The sequence below is a fragment of the Oncorhynchus keta genome, chromosome 21 (genome assembly GCF_023373465.1).
Source record: "Oncorhynchus keta strain PuntledgeMale-10-30-2019 chromosome 21, Oket_V2, whole genome shotgun sequence".
NCBI lineage: Eukaryota > Metazoa > Chordata > Actinopteri > Salmoniformes > Salmonidae > Oncorhynchus > Oncorhynchus keta.
Window position 1 is genome coordinate 12,258,738 of NC_068441.1, and position 19,355 is coordinate 12,278,092.

The following is a 19,355-nucleotide window of genomic DNA, read 5'->3' on the forward strand; positions in this document are numbered from 1 at the left end:
TGTGCATGGAGGGGAGCTTACAAGAGCTCCTGACAGAGGGGGTATTGGACTACTGTTGCCTAATGTTTTAAGCAGTTTTTTGCAACCAGCCATTGTAGGCCTACCTCGTTATACTAAAGTCAGTATCGAATCCACTTAGCTAGATTGTTTATTATACATAAATGCTACTGTCATTTAGATAAAAGTGTATGCTGCTACAGTGTAGTGTAGCCTTTGTCCGACTTGTTGACGCTGCTGCCTGCGTGAACCGCTGACGTCACAGTTCTATACAAGGACTTCGCGAGCGTCCACGTTGTGGAACGTGCGCGCAGCTGATCTTTCTTTATTTGTCAGGAAAAGATGGCAGCGTCCGTGTGCCGAGTCGGGAGCACAGTGGGTCGAGCCCTAGCCAAAGCACGTAGCGTAAGTATTCAGGAACATCTTGGCATTTGAGGGGTCTGCAAAGGAAAATAAAGTTGTTGGTTGGTATCTGCATTTCTTTCACCACAGCGAAAAAAAAGTAAGCTCGTGGCTGTATACAGACAAAGTGATAGCTAGCCGGTAAGCATTATATTGGAGTTAGCGCAAGGTCAACTGGCAGGAAAGGCGCAACACATCACTGTAGATTACGTAATATGAGTGGAAATGTTGACATCATGTTAGTTAACCTATACCTGGGTTTATTCGATGTTAAGAAATAACCCAAGGTCATTGTCCTTAACGTTGTCCTGAACGTTAGCTATTCGGCCAATCGTTAACCAGTTAGCTAGCAGATGTTGGTTACCTCTTGTCCTGCTAAATGATGACAGTATACTTTAGTAGTCGACCAGTTGCTTTGCTGACTGGTAATCACATCCCACTGGCCATATGTTAAGTTGAACTCGCTAGAAAGTCATTATATGATCTTAGCTAACTATGAAGTTTAGTTTGACTTCAAACTGTAGTGGGCTGCTATGCTAGCTAACCGGTGAAGTGTTTTCTTGACGGACCCTCACTGAAGATAAAACAAATAGCCCCTCACTGTTACCCCCAACGTATTAGCTACCAAGGTCGACAGGCTGTACGTGTAAATTGGTAGCTATCACTTATTGTGGGATCAAGTCAGCAGATCACCCCACAAGCACTTGCTCTTGTCCATTTAACCTTTTTATTGGCCATGATGACATTGAGTTGGTAAAAAATATATATATTTTGCTGTCTCTTCATCCCATTACTACAAATTATTTCAGCAATTTCATACATGTAATCCGTACACCAGCTGTAGTCTTTATCAACACAACCAAATGAATTTACTATTTGCTGAATAATCTATTCACAGCTGACTATTCTCTCCATCTAGCCCATCCTGCTGTCTCTACGGCGTGGCCAGGCGACGGTGACCTACGCCGAGAGCCTTCTAGGAGCTCCGGAGACCCGTCTCACTGCCCTGGACAATGGCCTGAGGATCGCATCCGAGGAGACTGGACACGGCACATGCACTGTAAGGACCTCTGCTGTGTCATTGATTATACAATCTAAGTACTGTTCATAATGGTTTTGGGAAACATTGTGTAATACAATCACATTTCAGATGAACCTGACTGTATTTGTTTGCGGAGCACGGTATAAGTTCCACCTGTACTCTCTCTCAGGTTGGGTTGTGGATCAGCTGTGGAAGTCGCTACGAGACTGAGAAGAACAATGGAGCTGGGTTCTTCCTGGAGCATATGGCTTTCAAGGTACATAACAGCTGTGACATCTGTGCAATCTACCTTGAGTCTCATAAGAGATTTCACACTTAACTACTGCACCAGACTGTCCCAAAAGCATTTGGCACTTTTTTTGTTCTCCCCCTTTTCCCTTTGTTTCTTTTCCCCAGGGGACAAAGAAGCACCCCCAGATGGCCCTGGAGCATCAGGTGGAGTCCATGGGTGCTCACCTGAGTGCATACACTTCCCGGGAGCACACTGCCTACTACATGAAGACCCTGGCCAAGGACCTGCCCAAAGGTGAGCCAACCAGACACCTGCAGACACAATGAGACAGGAATAAGGAATGGAGACTGTTTATAAGATGTGATAATTCAGTGGTGTGTATGTGGGGTTCTTTATAAGCCCCTCGTCATAGAGATTGAGCGAGTGTGTTTGTGTATATACAGTGCGTTTGGTAAGTAATCAGACCCCATCACCTTTTACACATTTTGTTACATTACAGCCTAATTCTAAAACGGATCATTGTTTTTTCCCCTCATCAGATCTACACACAATAACCCATAATGACAAAGCAAAAACTTTTTTTTTTTTAGACAATTACATTTACATAAGTATTCAGACCCTTTACTCAGTACATTGTTGGAGCACCTTTGGTAGCGATCCTCTCAAGCTCTTGTCAGTTTGGATGGGAAGCGTCACGGCAGCTATTTTCAGGTCTCTCCAGAGATGTTCGATCGTGTTCAAGTCCGGGCTCTGTCTGAGCCTCTTAAGGACATTCAGAGACTTGTCCTGAGGCCACTCCTGCGTTGTATTGACTATGTGCTTAGTGTCGTTGTCCTTTTGGAAGGTGAACCTTTGCCCCAGTCTGAATTCCTTAGTGCTCTGGAACAGGTTTTCATCAAGGATCTCTCTGTACTTTGCTCTGTTCATCTTTACCTCGACCCTGACTAGTCTCCTAGTCCCTGCTGCTGAAAAACATCCCACAGCAAAATGCTGCTACCACCACCATGCTTCACCGTAGGGATGGTGCCAGGTTTCCTCCAGAGGTGACGCTTGGCATTCAGGCCAAAGAGTTCAATCTTGGTTTCATCAGACCAGAGGATCTTGTTTCTTATGGTCTGAGAGTCCTTTAGGTGCCTTTTGAGGAGTGGCTTCCGCCTGGCTACTACCATAAAGGCTTGATCGACAACATCTCTGCAGAACTCCACCAATCTGGAAGGTTCTCCCATCTCCACAGAGGAACTCTGGAGTTCTGTCAGTGACCATTGGGTTCTTGGTTCTTACACCTCCTTGACCAAGACCCTTCTTGTATTCTTGGGGACCTTGAACGCTGCAGAAAAGTTTTTGTACCCTTTCCCAGATCTGTGCCTCGACACAATCCTGTCTCGGCGCTCTACAGACAATTCCTTTGACCTCATGGCTTGGTTTTTGCTCTGACATGCACTGTCAACTGTGGGACCAATCAATTGAATTTACAACAGGTGGACTCCAATCAAGTTGTAGAAACATCTCAAGGATGATCAATGGAAACATGATGCACCTGAGCTCATTTTCGAGTCTCATAACAAAGGGTCTGAATACTTTTTGAAAAACCTGTTCTTGATTGGTCATTATTGGGTATTGTGTGTAGATTTAGGTAAATATGTAATTTTATAAATTTAAGAATAAGACTGTAACAAAATGTGGGAAACATGAAGGGGTCTGGATACTTTCCGACTCCACTGTAGTTGTTAAGCATCTGTTGCCTTTTGGTCAATTATACTGAACAAAAATAAACGCAACAATTTTACTTAGTTACAGTTCGTAAGGAAATCGGTCAATTGAAAGGAAAGAATTAGGCCCTCATCTATGGATTTCACATGACTGTGCAGGGGCCATTTGAGGGCATAGGCCTACCCACTTAGCAGCCAGGCCCAGCCAATCAGAATGAGTTTCTCCACAAACGGGCTTTATTAAACCAATACTCATCACCCCTCACACCCCCCTCAGACGATCCCGCAGGTGATGCAGCTGGATGTGGCGGTCCTGGCCTGTGGTTGTGAGGCCGGTTGGACTCCCTGCCAAGTTCTCTACTTTGTAGGCAGTTTATGGTAGTGAAATTAACATTCAATTCTCTGGCAACAGCTCTAGTTGACATTCCTATAGTCAGCATGCCAGTTGCACCCTCCCTCAACTTGAGACACCTATGGCATTGTGTTGTGACATCTGCACATTTTAGAGTGACCTTTTATTGTCCCCAGGACAAGGTGCACCGGTGTAATGATCACACTGTTTGATATGCCACACCTGCCAGGTGGATGGGTTACATTGGCAAAGGAGAAATGCTCACTAATAGGGATGTAAACAAATTTATGCGTATAGAGCATTTCTGAGATCTATTATTTCAGCTTATGAAACATGGGACCAACACTTTACATGTTTATTTTTGTTCAGTATAGTTTACTGTGCATGTACTCTAGTTATTGTCGTGGCTATGTGTGTATATGTGTGTGTGTACTGAATCACTACTCTATTCCCAGCGGTGGCGCTGTTATCCGAGGTGCTGCAGAGCAATGTCCTGAGCGAGGCTGACATTGAGCAGCAGAGGAGTGTAGTACTGAAAGAGCTGGAGGAGGTGGAGGGCAGTCTGCAGGACGTGTGTCTGGACCTGCTGCACGCTACAGCTTTCCAGGGCACCCCCTTAGGACACAGTGTTCTGGGGCCATCCCAAAACGCCAGGTACACACACCCTGAGCCTACCAGGGAATCTTATTGAGTCAGAGCATGCTAGGGCCAAGCCAAAACACTAGGGAAAGTTCCACATACCCGTTACAGCATCCTGTTACACTTCACAGCACTCCCGAGTTAGTTTAGATCTGTCTCTTCCCTTCAGGACTTTGAGTCGACAGGATCTGGTAGATTTCATCAGCAGCCACTACAAGGCCCCCCGCATGGTGCTGGCAGCTGCTGGAGGTATGTCTCCCATACATTACCACTGCCATGTTAAGGCTGTGTAGAGAGGTATAATATGCAAATACAAACCGGCCCTGATTGTTTTGTGTGTGTAATGTCGTCCTTGTTTGTAACGGCACACTGCCTGTCTCCTGTGTAGGTGTGACTCACGAGGAGCTGGTTGGGTTGGCCAAGCAGCACTTCAGTGGCGTTTCCTTTGAGTACGAGGATGATGCTGTGCCTGTTCTGTCCCCCTGCCGCTTCTCTGGCAGCGAGGTGAGGAACGCTCCTGTCTCTCTGTCTGAATTTACAGATGTCTGAACAAGGGTGCAGGTATCCCATCAGGTTTTATTCTTTGTCACTTTTACCCCCTTTTTCGTGATTACAATCTTGTCTCATTGCTGGAACTCTCCAAATGGGCTCGAGAGAGGCGAATGTTGAGTCATGTGTCCTGTAATACGACCCGCCAAACTGTGCTTCTTGACACTAGTTCCCTTAACCCAGAACCGTCAATCTGACCGAGGAAACACTGTTTTGCTGATGATCGAAGTCAGCCTGCAGGCGCCTGGCCCGCCACAAGGAGTCGACTAGAGCGTGATGAGCCAAGTAAAGCCCCCCCCTAACCCGGATGACGCTGGGACAATTGTTGGATTCCCGGTAACGGGATGGAACCCCAGGCTGTAGTGATGCAGTGCCTTAGACCGCTGCGCCACTCAGGAGGCCCGGAGCTTTTCTTCTTTGTTCTATTTAGATTGTTCATATTGTTAACCCTGTGTTGTCTCCCTCTTTGTAGATCCGCATGCGTGATGACGATATGCCCCTGGCACACATTGCCATCGCTGTGGAGGGTGCCAGTGCCGCCAGCCCAGACATTGTGCCTCTCATGGTGGCCAACTCCATCATTGGCAGCTATGACATCACTTTCGGTGGTGGAAAGCACCTGAGCAGCCGCCTGGCTCGTCTAGCCTCAGAGGAGAGTCTGTGCCACAGCTTCCAGGCCTTCCACTCCTCTTACAGTGACACTGGTCTGCTGGGCATCTACTTTGTCACCGACAAACACCACATCGACGACATGATGCACTGGTCACAGAACGCATGGTTAGTTGGGATTTACAATGCGTACACTCAAGAGCTACACATGGATGCAGTCCTGGTCGAACACTTGTCCTCAGCCTGTGTCCTTCTACCTCTTCAATTTGATGGTATTGACCCGCCTTTTTCTTTCTCTCCCTGAAGGATGAACTTGTGCACCACAGTGACAGAGAGTGACATTGCCAGAGCCAAGAATGCCCTCAAGGCCAGCCTGGTGGGACAGCTCAACGGTAAGATCTTTACCTCATGTAGCCAATAAGAAACTTCAATGGCCATTTCAGAAATGTTCTAATTTCCAGCACCACCTCAACATCAACATGTTTAAAAATGGCGCGTTTGTTTTATATTGAAAGAGGAAGATGTGTGTTTCCAAAGACATCGGTATGCATCCTGTGATTTATGATCGGTATTTATCATGTAACCAATTGTGAGTAGGTGATGCCTACTAATAGGTTGATTTCATTGGAAACACTCATCTTCCTCTTACTACAAAACATAGAAATGTGCTGTTTTTTTCCATGTTAATGTTGGGGTGGTACTGGAGATGACATGGTGCACTAGTACTCCTTGGTCCCCACTAACACTGCCTTACTGCTCTCCTGTAGGAACGACACCGATTTGTGATGACATCGGCAGACATGTCCTGAACTACGGCCGCCGTATCCCTCTTGCCGAGTGGGACGCCCGCATCAACGTGAGTACAACCCCCTTCTCTGCACCACACATATGGCTGTTACACCCTCCTACCACCTAGAGGGTGCTATTTCTGCACCTCTTTTTTTACCCCCACTGCGCTCACCCATATTCTTCCTACCACCTCTGTCCCTGTCTCCCCCTCAGGCTGTGACGCCCAAGATGGTGCGTGACATTTGCTCCAAATACATCTATGACAAGTGTCCCGCCGTTTCTGCTGTTGGTAAGTCACCACTAGGGATGTTGACTTAAATCCAAAAATACATTTGACTGGTCATGCTTATCGGTCTCTAGGTTTAAAAAAATAAATAATCTTACCACATGCGCACAGCATACAGAGCCTAGTTTGAGAAACGGAATAGCCTATCACCTGTCAGACCGCACAAGAGCAGCTCCTCAAAAAGCCTGTACCAGAGTGAAATGTGCTTTCGTAAGCCCAGTCATTGCGCAACAAATAACTATTCTAAATGCAATCGAGTGTAACTGTTGATGGCCGTGATTTTAGAGCTACTTTATTTCTCCATCTCAACACATAAAGCGCACCTCCCATTCACATGTGTAGACCATAGTCAACAGGAGGCTATCAGCGTGTCACACGCCACTTTGCAATGTGACCTTGAGGCAGTAGAATTGTTTGAAACCTGAACGTTTTACTTTAGTTCATAGAGGCAATTCTTACCTTGCTTCAAAGTAGCCTTGCCAAAATCCAGCCATAGAAAAGTGGAGGCAATTCTTTTATAAAGACTTCCTCTTGACATTAACCAGCAATTCTCTCCTGTTCTATTGGTTTTCATATCAACTTATTTTTGTTGTCCAGAAGCACAATCCTAGTCATTAACAACTCATTGTAGTTGTTGCTATAAGAATCCCTCTGTTTCTGAGATTTCTAATATGGAATTGCTCACATTAGGTTTAATTTTTATTTAACCTTCATTTTAACTAGGAAGTCAGTTAAGATCAAATTCTTATTTTATAATGAGAGCCTACCCCGGCCAAACCTGCCCCTAACCCGGATGACGCCGGGCCAATTGTGTGCCGCCCTATCGGACTCCCGATCACGGCCGGTTGTGATGCAGCCCGGGATCGAATCGGGGCCTGTAGTGATGTCTGCTAACACTGAGATGCAGTGCCTTAGACCGTTGCACTACTCGGGAGCCTTGGGTGCGCTGTTCAGAACAGTGTTGGTCCACTATTACATTTTGGCAAATGTTAAATTGTCTGCTTCATTACAGGAGGTGGATGTTAAATAATAGGCTCTAGTCTTTTGACTAAGACAATAGGCTTGTTATTGTTGCATGTTTCCATTAAGCTCTTAATGAAAAATGTCAGTTCCTTGTATGCATGCATAGTTTGTTGGTCACATATTTTTCATTGGGAAAAAATTCAGTTTCTTGACCGGTTAATGATGGTTGGTAATTCGGTAGTGAAATTTACAAAAATGTGCATCCCTAGTTACCACACATCCGTATTCCTTCCAAGCAGCCTTTGTACCTTTATCCTCTTGTCTAGGATAGAGTCTGGAAGTCCGGACTCTATCCTTCTCTCATCTTTTTCTCTCTGTTGTACAGGCCCCATTGAGCAGCTGCCTGACTACAACAGGATGCGCAGTGCCATGTACTGGCTCCGCTTCTAAGATCCCCCATAGTGTTGCTATGCTCCTCCACTCCCATACTCCTCCCATCACTGCAAGAGTAAAGAACCGAGGACTGCCTCGGCTCATTAGCACAGACCGGTATGGACTCCAGGCCTTCTCTCCATCTCTCCTTTCACTACGTCAGTTCTAATTGGTTATGAGGGAGAGAACCATGGTGTTGAGGGTGTGCATAAGTTGTTCCATTTCCTTGTATTTGTCACGAATGATCTTGGAAGATTGTAATACAGAAGATTGTTATTATCACTGAGCCTTTTCAGGCACCTGGTACTGTTCTGGGGACACCTGAACACATCCAGTGATGCATATACTTTACAATCATAGCTCTGTACAACCAGTTGTGGAGAAGTATTTATGAATTGAGGCAATGTTTTGTTTCTGTCCTATTGTACATAAACTCATTCTGACATTCATGTAAAACATGTTCGTGAGTCATTGTCCCACACATAATTAGATGAGTAAGAATTAACATGTTACGCTCTATCCTTGTTTTTGTATCAAATGGCATAATTCCAGTATTTAGTTAGTCCTTGCTCTACTTCAGCCACTGGTTGGTTAAAACTCGTGTTCCTCTGACTTGAGCTGCAGGGACCACTTCTACCCACCAGAGGGACAAGATGACTCCAGTATGAACTGATCTTCTAGTAGCGTCAATGGTATGAACACGCTTTATTGACGAGGGAGATTACCAGTCATGAAATGACATGTCTTCCAATGTTTGAAATATGACCTATGAATATCAAATGTTAAGTAGATTACAGATCTCTCCCATTGTGGCTGATTGGATGTCCCCACAGATTAGTTAGACAAAAGGATAACAGGGATGTGACACCCTGTCACTAGGGAAGAGTAAACAAGGGATATGTACTGTAACTTCACGGAGCAAAAATAACCAATTTAAAAGATTTTACAGTTCATAAGGAAACCAGTCAATTGGAATAAATTCATTAGGCTCTAGTCTATGGATTTCACATGACTGGGAATACAGATATGCATCGGTTGGTCACAGATGTCTTACAAAAAGGTAGGGGCATGGATAAAAAAAAAAAGTGGTGTGACCATTTGCCTCACGCAGCAAAATCTCTTTCACACAGAGTTGATCAGGCTGTAGATTGTGTCCTGTGCAATGTTGTCCCAGTCCTTCAATGGCTGTGCGAAGTTGCTGAATATTGGCAGGAATTGGAACACGCTGTTGTACACATCAATCCAGAGCATCCCAAACTTGCTCAATGGGTAACATGTCTTGAGTATGCAGGCCATGGAAGAAGTGGGAAATGTTCAGCTTGCAGGAATCATGAATAGGTCCTTGCAACATGTGGCCGTTCTTTACCATGCTGAAACATGAGGGGGATGGCAGATTAATGGGCCGGCCTCAGGATCTCCTCACGGTATTTCTGTACATTCAAAGATGTAAAATGAAATTGTGTTCGTTGTCCGTAGCTTATGACTGCCCATACTATAACACCACTGCCACCATGTGGCACTCTGTTCACAATGTTGACATCAGCAAACAACTTGCCCACACAACGCCATACACGTCAGCCATCTGCCTGGTACAGTTGAACCCGCAATTCATCTGTGAAGAACACACGTCTCCAGCATGCCAGTGGCCATCAAAGGTGATAATTTGCCCACTGAAGTCGGTTACAACGCCGAACTGCAGTCAGGTCAAGACCCTGGTGAGGACGACGAGTACGCAGATGAGCTTCCCTGAGATGGTTTCTGACAGTTTGTGCAGAAATTCTTTGGTAGTGCAAACCCACAGTTTAATCAACTGTCCGTGTGGCTGGTCTCCGACGATCCTGCAGTTGAAGAAGCTGGATGTGGAGGTCCTAGGCTGGCGTGGTTACACCTGGTCTGCTGTTGTGGGTCCGGTTGGACGTACTGCCAAATTCTCTAAAATGATATTGGAGGTGGCTTATGGTTAAGAATTTAACATTCTCTGGTAACAGCTTTTATGGACATTCGTGCAGTTAAGATGCCAATTGCATGCTCCCTCAACTTGAGACATCTGTGGCATTGTGTTGTATGAAAAAACTGCTAGTTTTAGAGTGACCTTTCATTGTCCCCAGCACAAGATGCACCTGTGTAATTATCATGCTGTTTAAATCAGCTTATTGATTATCTACACCTGTCAGATGAGAAATGATCACTAACAGGGATGCAAAGAAATTATGGCAAATGTATTTTTGCGAAATAAGCTTTTTGCGCATATGGAATATTTCTGGAATCTTATTTCAGCTCATGAAACATGGGACCAACACATGTGTTTATATATTTGTTATGTATGTATGTACACATACATACATACATACATACATACATGCCAAACATACATGCCAAACATAACTCCTAAACTCCATCAGCTTGGGCAGGATCAGATAGATGGAGACATGTCAGGAGAGGTCACTGTAGTTCAACTGCTTTACAGGGGACAGGAATTCTCATTTACACTTCAGTGAAGGACTGACTCACTAACAAATGTTTGGTCCAGATGTTATTTTATGATGATACCAGAGTTGACTATGCCTACGTTTGTCCCCTGATGCAGTACACTTTTAAAACATTTTTTTACTGACTGCACAAACACGCTCCCTTAACCGCATCTCCTCTCCCTTTATTTGTGCTTCAACTCCCCCCTCTAAATGTACCTCCCTTATCCCCCTTTCCCTTAAACATACCAATAATATTATTTTGACCATTTACCTGTTCTCAAGATAGTAGATTCACTATCTGCCTCAATGCCGTACTGCAGTTTTGCGGTCTAAACAAGGGCGGGAAACAGCTAACTTCCTACAATTCGACACATTTTGCCAGAGGGGAAGGATAAAAATATGCAGTTTTATAGCTACTCTACTAATTTTGCCATTAGGCTGAGAAGAAATGTTGCTGTTTTAAAGCAAATTGCCTGCAATTCTACACATACACAATCCATGTCTCAATTGTCTCAAGGTCTAAAAATCCTTCTTTAACCTGTCTCCTCTTTATCTGAACTGATTCAAGTGGATTTAAGGGGGCGGGATCATAGCTTTCACCTGGATTCAACTGGAGACTTTGCCCCCCTCTACTTGCGGGGGCGTGTGGTACGTCACTGACCTGCCTGTTCTCACTGTACAGACATGACTGGCTGTATGGCTAAACCAAACCTGAACCCTTACCGCAACCTAACCATTCCATGCCTGAAAAAAACTAAATCAACATGTAATCTGTGAATATGTTCTTCCAACCACTCATATCCGGGAACAGAACACAGAAAAATATTAATTCATTACAGATGAGTTGTGGACAAATGGCAGAGAGACCGCTCATTGGTGTTATCTTGTTTGTCATATCTATGAATAAAGCCTATTTAAAGAACCAATGTCATACCCCCGGCTATACAACTCTTATTGTATCATATGGACCGTGTGACATCATCTCACATCCTTATGAAGGCGACAGGTAACCAACCCTATTTTCTTTAAACTTAAGGCATTTTTGGGGGTATCTGTACTTTTTATATTTTTACAACTTTTTACATTCCTGAAGAAAATAATGTACTTTTTACTCCATACATTTTCCTTAAGACCCAAAAGTACTCAGTACATTTTGAATGCTTAGCAGGATAGGAAAATGGTCCAATTCACACACTTATCAAGAGAACATCCCTGGTCATCCCTACTGCCTCGTTTGTAAATTATGTCTGAGTGTTGGCGTGTGCCCCTGGCTATTCTCACACACACACACACACCCACACACACACACACACACACACACACAGAAAATGGTGCCATCTGGTTTGCTTAATATAAGGACTTAAAAATGATTCATACTTTTTATATTTTAGCAATTACACTTACTTTTGATACTTAAGTATATTTAAAACCAAATACTTTTAGACTTTTACTCAACGTAGGGTTGCCAGTTCAAGCGATAAAAATTGGTCAGGAAGTGAGCTGGCAACCGGAGGGCTGCTGATATCAAATCCTAAATGCCATTGCCTGATGTTGTGCCCTTGAGCAAAGCAACCCCCAAAACTGCTCCACAGGACCCCAGTGCGGCAGCCCCCTGCTCCAACCTGTATGCGTGTCTTTCAGAGGGGTTGGGATAAAGCGGAAGTCAAACTTCGGTTAGACCTTGTATACGATTGATGATTAAAGTGATCATCATCATCTGTGCTCTATCTATGACTCTGGGTCTGCTGGGGAGACTGGATATTCCTTCAGCCGTTCAAGACGTCTCTATTTCAAGCTGTTCCTTGCTGTAGCTACCAAGAGTATAGCTTATGTATTGTCCCCCACTGACCTGACTACGTTGAATGATGCGTACATGACCCCCAACTCTGTGTTTACATACAGGGTCACTGAAGCTGGGCCTTCTCTCTGTGGCCCTCAGGGTCGAGTCCCTTGGCTCAGGCTGTGTAAGTAAGACCATGGTTATCATTAGTCAGATGAGGATAATGTCTTGATGGGCAAGATGTGACACAGGAAACGAAAGAGGCTTGTCTTCCTTTTTCCTCCTTTCGAGGTTGACAGCCCCATCCAATACATTTTAAGAAAGTTGAAGCTCATTTACTGCATTTCTATACAATTGAAAAACTCAAAAATGTTATTTGGGGAAGGTCAGAAACAAGCAAAAATGAGCCCAGCTATTATCAGTCTATAAACACAAAGCCTATTAGCTAATACAATTAATCACTACACATTAACTCCAGGATGAAAAACTATAATTTATAGGTAAATAAATAAATACATTTGATTTACAGATTATTATTAAAAAAACAACAAAAAAAATGGGGGGGGGGGGGTGATGACAGTTTAACAGCTAATTTCCTGTAATTTAACACATTTTGCCATGGTTTGGGGAAACTTTTTTTTTTTAAAGCTTAAAAGCCAAATTCTTGCAATTCTACACATTTTGCCATGTTAATATGATATCTGAGTGAGAATGACTTTAAGTCAATGGTGTTCCCATGGAGGTCAGGACCCCTGGGCATGTGCCCTGCGTGCCCATTGGGTATTTGGCCATGATTACTACAAGTTCAGATAGCTGGCTAGACTAACTAAACCAATTTACCAATCTAAAAAAATTGAACTGACACAGACTAATTGTGTGACTTATACAGTGCCGTGCGAAAGTATTCGGCCCCCTTGAACTTTGCGACCTTTTGCCACATTTCAGGCTTCAAACATAAAGATATAAAACTGTATTTTTTTGTGAAGAATCAACAACAAGTGAGACACAATCATGAAGTGGAACGACATTTATTGGATATTTCAAACTTTTTTAACAAATCAAAAACTGAAAAATTGGGCGTGCAAAATTATTCAGCCCCTTTACTTTCAGTGCAGCAAACTCTCCAGAAGTTAAGTGAGGATCTCTGAATGATCCAATGTTGACCTAAATGACTAATGATGATAAATACAATCCACCTGTATGTAATCAAGTCTCCGTATAAATGCACCTGCACTGTGATAGTCTCAGAGGTCCGTTAAAAGCCCAGAGCATCATGAAGAACAAGAAACACACCAGGCAGGTCCGAGATACTGTTGTGAAGAAGTTTAAAGCCGGATTTGGGTACAAAAAGATTTCCCAAGCTTTAAACATCCCAAGGAGTACTGTGCAAGCGATAATATTGAAATGGAAGGAGTATCAGACCACTGCAAATCTACCAAATCCCTCTAAACTTTCAGCTCATACAAGGAGAAGACTGATCAGAGATGCAGCCAAGAGGCCCATGATCACTCTGGATGAACTGCAGAGATCTACAGCTGAGGTGGGAGACTCTGTCCATAGGACAACAATCAGTCGTATATTGCACAAATCTGGCCTTTATGGAAGAGTGGCAAGAAGAAAGACATTTCTTAAAGATATCCATAAAAAGTGTTGTTTAAAGTTTGCCACAAGCCACCTGGGAGACACACCAAACATGTGGAAGAAGGTGCTCTGGTCAGATGAAACCAAAATGGAACTTTTTGGCAACAATGCAAAATGTTATGTTTGGCGTAAAAGCAACACAGCTCATTACCCTGAACACACCATCCCCACTGTCAAACATGGTGGTGGCAGCATAAAAATTATTATGGTATTTTAACATGCGTATAAGACGCACTTGTACATGTGTCAAATAGCACAAATATAAGCACCCACCAAATTATTACTAATCTAGCATCTCTGTCTAAAGCATGAGAAAACGTGTTTATTATCTCTTTGTGAGAGATAAATATACAGTATTTTTAGAGTGGTGGTGGGGGTGATATCCAATCAAGACAGAGCAAAAAAAATGCAATTACCATCACGTTATTGTTAGACTAAGAGGATGATATCAAACTGTGGCAGAAAAGGAAATGAGACGAGACAAGATGAGATGGGAGGGCAATGGACGGAGAGATGTACAAGATAAACAGAGAGGGAAAGCTAGATGTGACGGTGCAGTGACACGTGGACGATGGAGAGGGAGGAAGATAGAGTCTTGGGTAACAAGAGAGAAGTCCAGTTGAAAATCTGTGCTTGCATTACAGTGGTCGCTCCTCTACTTGCTGGGCAAAACTGACAGAGATATTGTGAGAACCAGAAGAGGACAGAGTGAAACAAAAAAAAAACTTTGCCACCACCCTGAATCTAAGAGGTGGCTTTTGGGGACCTTACTACTTCTAAGCCAGGGCATTGGGTAAGTCCCTATTACTGATGCTTACATTGTGTTTTATACTTTCCTAGGATGAACAACAACTTACACAGTAAATGTGATTGTAAAAATAATTCTAAGGAACCAGAATGTCTTTAATTATCAATTGAACAGGTGTTGAATGGTCTGATGTACTCCAAAGCTACATTTCTTCACTAATTCAACCAGTTATGCGTCTGTTAGGACCACTAATATGTAAATACATCCCAGTGGGTAACCATTATTTGTGGTAACTACATAGCATGGAGAAAACATTCATGGTGTGCCTTACCATCATTACAAGGACCATGGTATATTTAGAACAAATTAACAAATGCCTCAAAATTGTAGGACAATTCTCACTCTAAAGCAAGAAATTTTGAGTTATTGACCGTCTTCTCTCTCCACCTTTCCTACTTCAGATCAACTGTGCTTACCATGCGAGGCATGCGTATGTGTCTGAGCCTGGCTCTGTTGCTGCCATTGTGCAGCTTGTGCCAAAGGATGGGAGAAGAAGACACAGAAAGTGACCTGTTGGCTGTCAACATCATAAACCGCAGTGGCATTCTGGGCTCCCTGCTCCCCCTAGAGTTTCACCCAACCCTCCGGGAGACCAGAGCCCCACGCCCGGCCTCCCAGGTCGCCAAGAGAGCCCAGCAAGGGTCTCGCTTTGCCCTGTCCCTGGATGTCCCCACCAGCATCCTCAGTGTCCTCATAGACCTGGCCAAGAACCACGACATGAGAGCCAAGGCTGCTGCCAATGCAGAGCTGATGGCACGCATCGGCAAAAGGAAATAAGGGCTGGGGTCACATTGGCAAAGGCTAGGGGGGAAATTCTCACCTCACCAGGGTTGTGGGTTTACAAAAGCAGGTTGAGGGATGGATAGGTCATGGGGATGAAACAAGTGTTGTTATTAGAGGAAAAGACATCTTGAAGTCATTAATAAATGTTGCCCTTTATCTGTTTTATATTGCATAATTCTTACCTCATTTTATGCCAAAAAGTTCCACTAACAGCCTGTACTAAAACATTATGTAAAAAGAATGACACATTTTGCCAGTTAAATGTCACTGATCAAACATAAGATGAAGCTGGTCTTTTGTCTCCACTACAGTGAGCATAAATACTAATTTACAGGCAGATGGTCTCATGACATTGTAATAGGTAGGGAACCATTTGAATTGTGTTTATTGTGTTTGTATGTGTAACAATGTAAGGAAAGGTTGCCAAATAAAATCTGATCATATAACCTCATTTCTGTGTACTGCTTGCTAAATCTGCACTGACGTCAGAGGTGTTTTTTAATTTCAAGCATCAGTAACCAATAAAGCACTAAGGAATAAGCAATATCACACTGCGTCATTCCCAACGGGTCTTTGACAACAGGACAATGGTACGGGGAGGAAATTGACCTCAGAGACAAACAGAGCCCCCTGTTTTAGTGATCATCCATCTAGTTGATTTATACTTGATCCCAGTCAGGGCAGTAGCTACATATGAAAACACAGAGGTCGGAACATCTGTCATTTTTTCGAATGTAAAATATATATATATATTTTTTTGTCAAAGTCTTAACTTCATGTTCAGAGTTAGAATAGTAGAATACATTTTACAGAATTTGGCAACCTTTTATTGACTATATGGAGAATCTCCACCCACATCACATTGACTGAATCTCTATATAATTCGTATATAATGTTTCACACGTAATGTATAATATGTAGCTTACGGCAGGTGACCATATAATCCAATGTCTCATTATTATTATTATTTTTTATTTTACTCTTTATTATGACTTATTTATTGTATAATTGTATTATTATTCTTTTTTTACGCTCCTCTGTTACTGTCACTTTGTCATATTGTTGTCTAATATCGTTTCACTTTTGGTTTAAATGTTCTTAATTGAAAAAAAAAGAATAGTAGAATACACAAGTTACAATTTGGAAACATGCCTGTGCGTCAGCGAAACTGTGCTATACGTCACTCACACAATTACCTGTGTCAGTTACATTTTTTTTAGATTGGTAAATTGGTTTAGTTAATCTAACCAGCTATCTGAACTTGTAGTAATCATGGCCAAATTACCGACCGGGCACGCAGGGTACGTACCCAGGGGGCACTGGCTGACCTCCAGGAGGCCCCCATTGAATTTGTTAATCATTCTCGCTCCGATATATTAACATGGCATAGGTCACGGCAAAATGTGTAGAATGCAGGAAATTAGCAGGAAAACTGCAACAAATAAAAAAATAGTTCTGTAAAGCAAACGTATTTGTTTACATTTTGTTAATACGTGTTTTTTCTGCTAACAGATCCCTCTAAAGTATTCAATTATTGTCTTTAATCCCGGTGCTGAGTTAATGCGAGTTAATGTGTAGCGGCTAATTGATTGGCTAATAGCCAATGTGTTTGTAGATCGACTGAGGTGACTTAAGCATCCAATGTGATGACGGCTGGATTCATTTTTGCTGTTCTCCAAATAGCATCATAGTGTTTTTTAAAATTGTATAGAAATGCAGTAAATTAGTTTAAAATGTTGTGGATATTATAATACTTTTTTTCAGACCCTGGTTATGGCCCTGATCCCAAGTGAGTTGGATAATTCAAGTGGCAATCAGCAGTAGAAACAATAACAAAGTGACTCTCTGCCCCCTTCGGTAAAAAGTGTATGGACTGATCATCCATGATATCAAAAGTATAGTTTTAACCATGTTTGAGGCTATATAGTGTTTGTTTACTTTGTTAAAAAAAATATAGGAGTAAAACAAGCTTATATTTAAGGTTCTGAAGGGGTATGACAATGAGGCATTAAGTTATATTATTGAAGAATCATTGGGTACATACAGAGGTGTCATGCCCATCGGGTCATGTCACCCCTCAGATTTGTCCTGTTTACATATTTTTTATTAAAATACTGTAAATGTATATATAGTTGTTGTTGCTCTGCAATACTACTAGCCAACTTGCAATTTTATGAACATGGGTTTAGCTAGCCCAGATAGGTTCTCAATCTCCCAGCCTCATAACTAGGTATCAAGAAGCCATTTCAAGTCATCAATTAAGTTGGACGAGCTAGCTTGTCTAACTATCTTAGCTGGCATGCTTGCTGGCAAGGTTGGTAGACTTGAGAAAAGCAAGCAATTTTTAAATGTAGACCTACATAATAAAACTCACTCATATTCCTTTCAAACTTTTACCCATGATTTAGCAGAGATGCAAAGACACATGTCAATTCTTTAAAAAGCTCAAGAGATATGCAGAAAAATATACATATTTTAAAAATATATTTAAGCATAGTGGTTAGAGCATTGGACTAGTAACCTGAAGGTTGCGAGTTCAAACCCCCGAGCTGACAAGGTACAAATCTGTCGTTCTGCCCCTGAACAGGCAGTTAACCCACTGTTCCCAGGCCGTCATTGAAAATAAGAATATGTTCTTAACTGACTTGCCTGGTTAAATAAAGGTAAAATAAAAAAAATAAAAAATAAAATGATTATGGCTCTAAATTGCAAGAAAAAAAGTTGTTTCAGGTGTTTGAAAAATGCTAAAATTGTCCAATTTATGGATGGGGGCCAAGCCCCAACTCAGGACCATTCCCCAGCCATCCCTACATACTTTGTGCCCCCTCTGATTTTTAGGGTGCGTTACACCCCTGTGTACATGTCATTAATTTATAAATCCCAAAATAGATGTAGTAACTGCTGATTGCTTCTTTAAGCAGCAATTCTGACAGTTATTTGTTTTATACATCGCACACCATTACTAAACTCAGATTATGAGCAAATGATTACAAATAAACATTAGTACTGGATGGGGTGAGCTAATGTACAGACTACAAAATGTCTGAGATTATGGTGTGCGATTACAACACAATGGTGTTCATCAAAGCATATGCTTATGAAAGGAAATATAGTATATGCCTTAATTGTTCAATAAAGGTCTGCTATATATATACATATACATACACACACACACCATACTATAGGCTATACAGAAGTAGCGTATAGTATAATGTTTTCTTTCAATATACGATGTTCATTATGAGAAGCATTTTATCATCGATTAATAAGTACAATCTGTATGATACCTGCATACATTTTTGAAGAATTAAATAAATGCCTATAATGTGCCAACTGACCTAGCCCAAATGTAGGCTATCGGTCCCCTTTTGGTTTCTGTTGTCATGTGTAGTCTACTACACTACCAACATTGACAAAACAAGTTAAGAGCTATTTTTAGAAATAGAAACGGATATTTGAAAAGAAAATACAGATGAGTCACTGAACCTTGGGGCCTAATATTTGGTCACTTTCCTGCGTAACCGAGACCGTAGTTGACAACTTATTGTAGCCCATTGTTTACTACCCCGAAGCGGTCTGAGGTGCATCAGAGCGGTTAAGCAGGACATACTTGAGATTGAATACCTTCCTGATAGCGTCGACGGCCTCGGGAATCATTAGACGATATGCCGGTTCAGTGCCTCGACCGAGAGCAGCCTCACGGGTGTTGGAAGGTAATTTGACATTTGTCCACATGGTGTCGTTATTCACACAACGTTGGACGAAGCAATTAATAAACCATGCATTAAAATACCAGAATAATTTTCACGGATACACCCTCTGGTCCTTTCAAACTTATTAAGAACACATTTAATGTATGTCAGTGTTTATA

General features: G+C 42.4%; 1 protein-coding gene across 1 annotated transcript; it reads left to right on the top strand.

Annotated features, from left to right (window-relative positions):
- Window positions 1–240: 240 nt before the first annotated feature.
- LOC118400133 (cytochrome b-c1 complex subunit 1, mitochondrial-like) lies at window positions 241–8,457 on the top strand. The gene is made up of 12 exons (XM_035796658.2): window positions 241–402; window positions 1,319–1,459; window positions 1,611–1,697; window positions 1,838–1,967; window positions 4,190–4,388; window positions 4,543–4,622; window positions 4,762–4,877; window positions 5,395–5,699; window positions 5,838–5,923; window positions 6,299–6,387; window positions 6,534–6,609; window positions 7,955–8,457. The coding sequence occupies exons 1-12, from the start codon at window positions 340–342 to the stop codon at window positions 8,017–8,019; spliced, it is 1,437 nt and encodes a 478-aa protein (XP_035652551.1). The 5' UTR covers window positions 241–339; the 3' UTR covers window positions 8,020–8,457.
- Window positions 8,458–19,355: the final 10,898 nt, after the last annotated feature.

Excerpts from the sequence above, each read along its gene's own strand:
- LOC118400133 (XM_035796658.2), top strand. The coding sequence starts at position 340 with ATGGCAGCGTCCGTGTGCCGAGTCGGGAGCACAGTGGGTCGAGCCCTA. Across the intron at positions 4,623-4,761 it reads GGTGCTGGCAGCTGCTGGAG|GTGTGACTCACGAGGAGCTG; the intron begins GTATGTCTCCCA and ends TCTCCTGTGTAG. Across the intron at positions 6,388-6,533 it reads AGTGGGACGCCCGCATCAAC|GCTGTGACGCCCAAGATGGT; the intron begins GTGAGTACAACC and ends TCTCCCCCTCAG.